Here is a 10,730-nt window from a genome sequence, read left to right on the forward strand (position 1 = left end):
TCTTTCTAATCCAATCATTCAAAGTTAATAATTTGAAATATTTCAATCCCCTCACAGGTTTTGTCTTAACTTTAAACAAAATTGGGATTATATTCTACTTATCATTTTACCTTTTGTTTTTTTCACTTACAGATTATGACCATTTTCCAAAAGATCATTAAATTCCTTCAAACACACTATGTTAATGGCTATTTAACATGCCATACTATGGGAATAGTATAATTCACTTAATCATTGTCACACTACTAGCCATTTTTGTCTTAACATTTTAAGGTGCATTTTTATAAAATATATATTTACATAAAATAACACAATTTCCAAGTTAAGAAGTTACACAGTACCATTTAACAAGAAACTATGAAGGTAATGTATCTTAGCAGTCATTACAGTACCTGCTTGTAAAATACAAAGTACATCTGCAGCTTCCTCCAAATACACTGGACTCTCAAACAGCTCAGATGACTTAAAAAAAAATTCTCCACTGGACTCAGACACCTTAAAAAAGAAAAAAAGAAAAAGAAAAAAGAAATGATGAACTCTATTAATTTCAGATAATGTACTAAATCCCTTACTATTTTTATAATTATTTATTGAGCTTACAGACGTTTCTAAATATGTTATTAATATACTGCAGCAGAATATGCAGTATTTCATAAATTTGAGCCGCTTTAATCACAGTCACATTAATTATTATTCAGACATGGCAATATGGGTCTCAATAATTTATTTCTATATAAATATTTGGAGATATCTGGAATTAAAGATAAGACAAACCAAACAAATGAACCAGGAATGCTACCTACAAAACTTACAGCTCGGGATGCCCGGGTGGCTCAGTCAGTTAAGCGTCTGCCTTCGGCTCAGGTCATAATCTCAGGGTCCTGGGATCAAGTCCCACATCAGGGTCCCTGCTCAGCAAGGAGTCTGCTTCTCCATCTCCCTGCTCCCCCCCTTTGCTTGTACTCTCTCTCTCTCACAAATAAATTAAAATTAAAAAAAAATTTTTTTTTTAAGTTATAGCTCAAAAAAAGGCAAGAAATGGTAAACTTAAAGCAGTATAACAGATATAAATTATGTTCAATTGCAAATGAACTGTAGGAAAAACAAAAAATAAACATGTAGATCAACAGAAGTAGCTACTAACTTTTTTAAAAATTTCCTACAGCAGCTTCATCACACTTCCCATTTGAAGAGTTCTGAACCAAAATACTGGAAACCTCCCAGGGGAGAAAGGTCACTTATTTTACAAGATCCATCAAGTTAGATATTAAGAAAAAGGTGTTGGAAAAATATTGACTGAAATTAAGGCTATCAACATAGTAGAAAAGAATAGAAAGAAATAACTGTTTGTAATACAAAAACCTTTTTTAAAAGATATTAACATATATATTTGAATTAAAAAAACAAATAAATAGGGGCGACTGAGTGGTCCAGTCGGTTAAGCAACTGCCTTCGGCTCAGATCATGCCCCACATCAGGCTCCCTGCTCAGCGGGAAGCCTGCGTCTCCCTCTCCCACTACCCCTGCTTGTGTTCCCTCTCTCGCTGTCTCTCTCTCTAATAAAAAAATAAAATCTTTAAAATAAATAAATAAATAAATTTTTAAAAATAAAGATTTCTAACATATCTTAAAGACTGCACTAACTGCACCCCCCAACCACCACCAGTATTTTCCTTGGAAACAGAATTTAGAGTTGTTCAGTCTGCAGTTTATAAAACTAAACTTTATTTATTATAAAGTAACTGACCTTGAAATTCTAAGAGTAAATAATTTTTGCCTCCGAAACTCTGGGCTTAATATATAAGCCATCTTAATATGAAGATCCAGCTTAATTATTTTTATAGTAGAACCCCGACATGCACAAATTAAAATTCAGAGTTTCAATTAATCATAATTACCCAAAAGTCCATGAACTAAGTAATCTATCATTTTGCTGACATTCAAAGTTGAATAGCTTTCAATAGTGTATAGCTGCAATTCAGTCATATAGTGAGTAAGCCTAGCCAATGATCCCACATCCAATTCAGCTTTGATATTCCCTATTCATTGATTATGTGAGATAATGAATGCTCATTCAGTGTCTAAAGGAATCACATACATTTTTCAGTTATGTTTTATAATATTTTATGAGGAAAATCATACCCTATAAAGATATTATCAAATTTGGTAATTTGTAGAAGTCTTGAGCTATATACCCTTCTAAATATCAAAAAGCCATTGTATGGAGTCCATGCAGAAAAAAAATCTCTACAATAGAAAATGCAGAATAGGTATAAATGAGAGAAAATAGTAGAGAAAGATAGGCATTTAACAGCCTTTTAAGCCTTTCACAGAAAACACGTTCAAAACAAATAGAAATACGTGTAAAGGAGGATGCAACTTGCCTGCCTTCTAGCCTGTTTCTACTTTTTTTTTTCTTAAGATTTTATGTATTTATTTGTCAGAGACAGAGGACAAGCAGGGGGAGTGGCAGGCAGAGGGAGAAGCAGGCTCCCCACTGAGCAAGGAGCCCCATGCAGAACTCGATCCCAGCTCCCGGGGATCATGACCTGAGGCGAAGGCAAGTGCTTAACACACTGAGTCACCCCGGCGTCCCCTGTTTCTACTTTCTATGTGCAGACATCAAATCATGCATATTCTGATGTGTGATTAAAATAAATGCACCTTGTTCATAATTGCCAGCAGTTCACTAAGCACAAGACGCAATCGACGAGGCGAATCACTGTGTTCAAACTCCAACGTCAATCCATGCTGAAGCTGTGATACCAGGATGCTCTCTCCACTGCCTCCTCCAAGTTTATGCCTAATAAAGTACAAATGTGTAAAACAACTATCATGAGAACACTGACACAGAAATAAAATTATCTTTTGTTGAAATAATCTACAAAAGAATGTGTGAATTCTTTTCATACATTTCATGAATGTAATACTTCTGAAATACTATTTAGTTTGCCTATTTCAGGGATTCACAACCTATATAAAGACTCCAACTGATAGTTAACACTTACTTCGATGAACAACAATGGCTTGCTATTGGGATTCACAATGGGTAGGGAAGAACCAACCAAACAACTGCCCAGATTTTTGGGAAATCAATGTAAGCTCAAAAAGCCTGCCGGGTGATTCCAATAAATACTTCTATTCTAGGGGAACTTACCCTACCCACTTCCCACTGAGAGTAATTGATCTAATCAGTTTAGCATGAATACAACAGTATATGTCGCCAAACTTCTCTCTACACATTTTAGAATACAGAACTCAAAAGATCCTAAAATTTTAACTATAAATAGAAAAGAACTAGGTAAAATGCTCTCCAAAGTTTAGATTCTCAGTCTTTTCTGGGAAAGTGCATCCAATAAAAAGTCCTAAAAGCTCCAAAGAAATATTTGATTCCCTGTTCTTTGATAAATCTAAGTAAATCCCAATCCACATATTATATAACACATTACCTAAGCTGCTGTTCTTTGCTGGCATCCTGTTCTAAGGCATGAAAGTCCACAGACAACAACGCAACAATGGAATTGACAGCTTCCACTCCAGAGAGAAGACGAAGGATCAGTTTTTTATCCTGAGCCCAGCTCTGGCTCTGGTCAGCAGGCGCACAGAGCGCCATCCGCACCAAGCAGGGCAGGAGAAGTCTTAATTCCGGATCACTTAAAGATGCTAACCGAACAACATCCACCTTCTGCATTGCCTCAAAAGCAAAAGGGCTGACAAACTGAAGACTTGTACACTCAGCCATTATCACTGTTGATCCTAATGATAAAAAAAAAAGAAAGCAGGTATAATTCCTACATGTATGAACGCCCCTCTTTTTAAAAACTCAGAGAAACGTGGTTTATCTTTAATAGGTCCCTATGCTGGCTAGGTTTCTGGCACAATTAAAGGCTCCCTGTGTTTTTACTCCCACCTAAAAATTGAGAAAGAAAACAGAGTACATTAATATCTCCTCCAGCCCTAGGGATCTTCTATTCTAATACTTATTTTGCAAAGAAATATGAAGCCCAGAGAGATTAAATAAGAGGCATATAGTGATGACTAACTAGTGGCAAAATCCAACGCTGAATCCCCATCTGCTTAATCTCAGTCCAAGACTTTCTCCACTGCATCAATCATCTGAGCACCACAATGCAAATAAAAATGAGTAGTAAAGAATGTTCTTCTTCCGCACCTCTTTAGTTTTTTATGCCTACTCAACAAATGTAAAGAATTGTTAGGCTTCTCTTTCCCACCCTCCACGAGTCAATGGAAGCTAAAATCTCCTCACTAACCAAAAGCAATGCCAGAATCAACGTTCTGGAGGCCATAACACTATCCTAATGTCCCTTGTGTTGCTTGGGGAAAAAGAAAAACAGCTGTGGAGGTGCAATTAGCTATGGGAGAAAGATGAGTTCCGCTTGAGCATTTGTCTTCACTAGTAATCAGAAGCCACCCCCTCCAAAAAAAAAAAAAAGGCAGGGAGTAGGTGGCAAAGCCATCCCCTCTAAAACCCACAGACTAGCAAAATCGTGGGTTAACAGAGTCGTGGTCAGAAACGTTACTTTGTTTTTAAGCAAGAGGCGCTGGCCTTTTAACAGAGGGGCGGGCTGAGGGAGCGGAGGCACCAAGCCTGTGTGTGCTCACAGATTTCGCCCTCAGCCTAACGAGAACCAACCAGTCCCTCTGGCAGAGAAATGTAAAGCCAGTGACCGACGTGGACCGGGAAACGCGCTAAAGCCTGAGAGGCGGAAGCTTCATACCTTAAGATTTGCCCTCCAACCTCCCGGGACCCAACACGGATTCCACGCCCTAGAGGCGGGACGCGGTAGAAATCTAGAGCGCGATCCGAAGTTGGGCCTAGGCGAAAAATCCCGATTCGCCAACCCTAGCTGTGCCTTGAGTCGTCCCAGGCACCAAAAACCCAGACGCCGGGACCAATGGGGTTGGCAGTGCGATAGACTGTATGGGGACACCGCACAAGCACAAAGGAAGAACCCGCGCTGAAGGGAGGGGAAAGCGGAGGGGGCTGTTTCAACCTGCAGCCAGCACCTTCATTCATCCCCAGCCTCTGGCTCCCGTCGGCCACCGTACTGAACTGAAAGGACGGCTGGCTGCGAAAGGAAACCCAGAGACGTCTGCGTTGATGCAACGGTGCGCGTGCGCGGCCCCACCCCTTCCTCCCCGCAGTTGCCCAGCCTAACTACACCACCCTCGACCCGGAGATTTAGAATGGTGCTTCTCCAGAGGGTACTTAGTACCTGTGTCCTTTTCGATTAAGTCCTTAAGCCTCTCCGAGCTACAGTTTCATCGTCACAGGATTTTTGTGGCGCTTGAATGAAGTAACGTATGTAAAAGAAATGTTAAAGTTGTTTCCACTATTCTTTGACCGGAACACTTAATGGAATCAGACAGTACTATCTCCATCTCTGCCTCTGCCCTCCTAGCACCAAAGTTCTAGAATCCTAGGATTTCTGGGTGAATTGAAAAACTAATATTTTCCTGAGCTTTCTTCCGCTCTTGACCTCACACCCTCAAGGTCGGGAGTTAAACATCTTACTTTCAGGGTTCTGTACTTTATGGTCAAGGGTTAGGGGATGGGAAAAATGGGTGAGGGGGGAGTGGGAGGTACAGGCTTCTAGTTATGGATGAGTAACTCCCTCACAACATAGAAATTATAGTCAGTGGTATTGTAATAGCTATCAGATGGTAGCTACCTTGTCGTGAGCATATAGCATAACAGAGTTGTCCAATCACTATATTGTACACCTGAAACTAATGTAACATTGTATGTCAACTTTACTTCCATTTTAAAAACAAAAACCAAAAACTTAGGGTCCATAGATCCTTAGAAAGTGATGGATGGAGTTTCAGGAATTCCCTAGAATCTGCAAAATTGTGAGTGCTTGGCACTTCTGGAAGGAGAGTCCAAAACTTTCAACAACCTCTCAAAGGGAGTCTAAGCACCCAGAAAAGATTAAGAACTACTAATCTCTATATATTTTCATACTATTTCTAGTTCCTGGTACAAGCAGCGTGCATTTAGCACCTTCTCTTTACCAGCTATTGTGCTACAAGCTGGAAGCAAAAATATTTTACAGAGCTGCAACTTCATACTGTATAGTTTTCAAGGCTTGCATAGAGTGATAATCTAATAAAGTCTGCTTTCAACATTAAAAATAAATCAGCAAAGGAAGAAAAGAATTAATGTGTGTTGCAGTGTTTCTCAAAACTTTTTTCCACCTGACCTACAGTAATACATTTCCTATTGTGACCCAGGTCACACATGTGCATATATACCCACATTTTTTTTAAGATTTTATTTTTTTTAAGATTTTATTTATTTATTTGACAGAGAGAGACACAGTGAGAGACACAGAGAGAGACACAGTGAGAGAGGGAACCCAAGCAGGAGAAGCAGGCTTCCCGCCAAGCAGGGAGCCCGATGTGGGGCTTGATCCCAGGACCCTGGGATCATGATCTGAGCCACCCAGGTGACCCAAGATTTTATTTTCTTAAGTAATCTCTACACCCAACACGGGGTCTGAACTCACAATCCCGAGGTCAAGAGTTGCATGCTTCACCAACTGAGCCAGCCAGGCACCCCTATACCCACATTTAAATGGAACAAAATTTTTATGGAGTAATACACATTCCACATGTTACATGTTCTATTTCTTTTTCTTTTTAAGATTTTATTTATTTATCTGAGAGTGACAGAGAGCATGAGCAGGGGGAGAGGCAGAGGGAGAGGGAGAAGCAGACTCCCCAACACAGGGCTGAACAGGGAGCCCAACACAGGGCTAGATCCCAGGACCCTGGGATCATGACCTGAGCCCAAGGCAGATGCTTAACCAACTGAGCCACCCAGGCGCCCCTAAAAATTTTTTTTTAAATTGCTGGTCACTACACACTAAAACTGATTTCATAGTCAAGAGACTTACAAATTGTAAATTGTCATTTTTAAGCAGATATTTAATAAGAACATTTATTGAACAGTTGCTAGGCACTAGTATTTTATATCTATTATCTGATTTAATTCTCTGAGGTAGGTAATAGTCTCTATTTTATAATTGTGGGGAAATTAAGACTGAGAGCAGTTTAACAATTTAATCTCCCTGGATGATCATTTCACAGGGGGAGAATGAAGAGAAATCAAAGACTGTTTTGAGGGGTGAAAGAGGAGAAAGGGGTTGTGAACTAAGTGATTTTTAAGATCTCTTCCAACTCTAGTTTATGATCCTGTAATCATTAATGGAGAAACAACATGCAGATACATCTCAGTCTATGATCAGCAGATCAATTTTCCCAACACCATTGGTTGAAGTGACTTTTTTCCATTGGATATTCTTTCCTGCTTTGCCTAAGATTAGTTGAGGGTCCATTTCTGGGCTCTCTATTCTGTTCCATTGATCTCTGTGTCTGTTTTTGTGCCAGTACCATACTGTCTTGATGATGACAGCTTTGTAGTAGAGCTTGAGGTCCGGAATTGTGATGCTGCAGAAGCAGTTAGCCAACTGAGCCACCCAGTCATCCTGTTCTTCTCCTCCAGTTCTTACTCTCAGTGAGTGTCATCCACTACCCGGAATTGCTCAGAGCCAGAAACCTGGAAGTCATCCCAAACTCCAGCCTCTCCCCACTCATATCCATGTAGTCAGAGTATTTCAAATCTACATTGTAATGTTTGCCAGTGAAGTCATTTTGACAATCATATAGAACTTAGTGAAAAAAGATTTACTCATGAACTTCTGAGTTTTAGATCAGCTTCCTCTGAGGCTCATTCCCAAACATACTAAAATCAATTTTTAAAGACTTTGCAGCTCTGGTCTTTAGACAGATTAAGAACTTACAGAAGGGTAAAGTAGTCCTAACATTTAGTTGCCTATAAACCACAAAAACTTTGATTATTAAAGGAGTATAAACCACAAAACTTTTTTAAAGGAGTATCTTATATAATTATGGTGTACCCTTTGTGATATAAAATGTTTGAGGGAATAACCCCCTTTTAAGACCAATGTGGTACTGAGGCTCATGACCATTTCTATCTGAAGATCTATCTTCATTAATTTTATGGATAAAATATTGAATAGAATTGGGTCCAGCCAAGATTCTATAGCACAAGATTAGAGACACCCCTCTGGGTTGATATAGCCCCATTAATCAAGACTTTTTTGGTATGATTGTTCAATTAATTATGAATAATCCCAACTACTATAACACTTCCCTGCTTTAGGATAAAGTTCATTTTCCCTAAGGTGGCACTCAAAATTAAGAGTTTTTCATGGTCTGACTTCTTAATTCTGTCTTGAACTCCTGCATTATCTATCCCACCATAAGCACCTCTGTTTTAGTCTGTTGGAACTGCTTGTTTTCCAAATCCTTCATGCTACTCATGGGCCTTCTCCACCCCCACCCCCCGTTCCTTCTGTCTGAATTCCTTTATTCTCTTTATGTAGTACCTATGTATACTTTAAGTCTCACTTCCAGTGTTTCCTTGCTAAGAAATCTTTCCTTGACAAACCACCTGTATCTTCATTAGATTTAAGTATGTCTCATTGATGCTCCCAAGACACCCTTTACTTCCTTCCATCATAGTACTTCACATATTGCACTATACTGTTAAAACTTGTCTCCCCTAAACAAAAAAACACCAACCAACCAACCAAAAAAACAAAAACCCCTTGTTGGAGGGCAGGACCTATATTTTATTTCTTTGCCCTTGGCACAGTATGGTACTTAATACTGGTTTGAATTAATGATTTAAGTGTAATGATCTCATGAGACCTTATTAAATAACCTGAATATGCATCTCTATACTCTATCAGTTTGTTAATGCTGTCAAAATGAAATGTGGAGATTGATTTCAACTATTCTATTCTCTCTATTCTACACTATATGAATAAGTGTAGTATATGTACTACACTTATTCATATCACTCTAGAAGTCTTATGGTACTAATTATGTATATACAAGTATGTTTCTCAGTAGACTAGGGCTAAAGGTCAAAGGTTTGTATCTCATAACTAGTTTATGGTAGTCTATTAAAACAGTGCTTTAGTAAAACTATGATGGTTTCTAAAGATCTTGTCATAAAAGTGAGGTAAATTTGTTAGTAGTTTCTAACTTTTTTTAAAATAAAAAACCGGGGAAGTTGCACATTTCCACTCCTCTGGCATCTTCTAGTTTTCTACAGTATTTCTGAAATCATTATCTAGAAGTTCTGTTAGCACCAAGGTTGTAACTCATTTGGACCTGGCACCTTTAAATCCTTTAAGTCAGTTAACTATCTCAGATTTTAATTTCATCATAGACAAGTTATTTTACACTTTAGAGCTTTAAGACCCTTCAAGCTGGCTTTTTTAGTTGGGAGTAGGTTAGGAGAGAAAGGAGATAAAGAAGGTGCCTGGGTGGCTCAGTTGGTTAAGCGACTGCCTTCAGCTCAGGTCATGAAGCAGGAGTCCCTGGATCGAGTCCTGCATCGGGCTCCCCGCTCAGCGAAAGAGTCTGCTTCTCCCTCTGACCCTCCCCCCTCTCATGTGCTCTCTGTCTCAAATAAATAAATAAATCTTAAAAAAAAGAGAGATAAAGTATTAAATACTTGATTCTTTGCATTTTTTCCATCCTTGATCTTGCTAGAAGCATATTTTAAGATTTTATTTGAGAGAGAGGGCCATTTAGAGGGAGAGTGAGAGGGAGATTTAGAGGGAGAGTGAGAGGGAGGAGGCTCCCCACTGAGAGCCCGAAGCAGGACTTGGTTCCAGGACCCCAAGATCATGACCTGAGCTGAAGGCAGACAACCAACTGAGCCACCCAGGCACCCAGAGCATATTTTAAAAGTCCTGTTGCAGGGGCGCCTGGGTGGCTCAGCTGGTTGAGCGTCTGCCTTCGGCTCGGGTCATGATCCCAGGGTCCTGGGATCGAGCCCCACATCGGGCTCCCTGCTCCGCAGGAAGCCTGCTTCTCCCTCTCCCACTCCCCCTGCTTGTGTTCCGTCTCTCTCTGTGTCTCTGTCAAATAAAGAAATAAAATCTTTAAAAAATAAATAAATAAAAATAAAAGTCCTGTTGTAGCCTTTAAGCATTTTTCCCCTCTGGCAAGGCTTAATTATTCTGGATTTGACTCTTCTAGAGAACACAGGTATTAATCATCCCTCACATTTGTATTTTACAAATTTCTAAATTTTTGTAATCCTTTGAGGTTCCCAAAGCTAATGTTAGGAAGGTATGGTTACTATGGAGTTCACGTACAAATGAACAAACTGACATCTCAAGAGGTTCCAATGTTTTCTCTGTAGTCACCAGTTAGAAGGTAGCAAACCTAAGAGCACAAGAATCCTAATCTAGTGATCCTAAACTATTTCTACTAATGTGAAAATAGTCCTAATTAGAATTGTACAAGTTCATTTAAATTATTTGCAAAACTCACGCTTCAACTAAGTACTGTAGTTTGAGGTACTTATCACAAGAAGTCTATTCAAGTTTTTCAGTGCCTTACTAATGTGCTAGATGTTGTGTTGGATTCTAGATGCAGGAGTAAGCAAAATAGACCCATTTTCTGCCCTCATAGGGTTGTTTGGTAGGAGACATATACAAACTGTGAAAAACACTTATGAAGGCTCCATATAGAATATTACAATAAAGAAATATAACTTGGGGACCTAGTATGAAGCAAGGGTGTGTATGTGGAAAGTGGGGGAAGTCTTAAGGCAAAAATAACCATAGGGCTTTCAAAGAACTCATATGCCTAAGAGACTG

At 39.2% G+C, this 10,730-nt stretch overlaps 1 protein-coding gene across 6 annotated transcripts in view; it reads right to left on the minus strand.

Annotated features, from left to right (window-relative positions):
* Positions 1-5,112, minus strand: part of INTS2 (integrator complex subunit 2) — a 53,254-nt gene extending 48,142 nt beyond the window's left edge. For 2 of the 6 annotated variants that reach the window (XM_027626476.1, XM_027626470.1), the window contains exons 1-4: positions 5,016-5,091; positions 3,450-3,756; positions 2,665-2,803; positions 393-495 (exon numbers count right to left, since the gene is read on the minus strand). In XM_027626476.1, the coding sequence (XP_027482277.1) occupies positions 393-495; positions 2,665-2,803; positions 3,450-3,756; positions 5,016-5,034 (568 nt within the window). In that variant the 5' untranslated portion in view covers positions 5,035-5,091. Of the gene's footprint in view, positions 1-392; positions 496-2,664; positions 2,804-3,449; positions 3,757-4,043; positions 4,117-4,739; positions 4,951-5,015 lie in introns of those variants that run through there. The other 4 variants (XM_027626474.1, XM_027626473.1, XM_027626472.1 and 1 more) reach the window with 4 other exon arrangements.
* Between the last annotated feature and the right edge of the window lie 5,618 nt (positions 5,113-10,730).

Source organism: Zalophus californianus, chromosome 16, assembly GCF_009762305.2.
Source record: "Zalophus californianus isolate mZalCal1 chromosome 16, mZalCal1.pri.v2, whole genome shotgun sequence".
NCBI classification, from domain to species: domain Eukaryota; kingdom Metazoa; phylum Chordata; class Mammalia; order Carnivora; family Otariidae; genus Zalophus; species Zalophus californianus.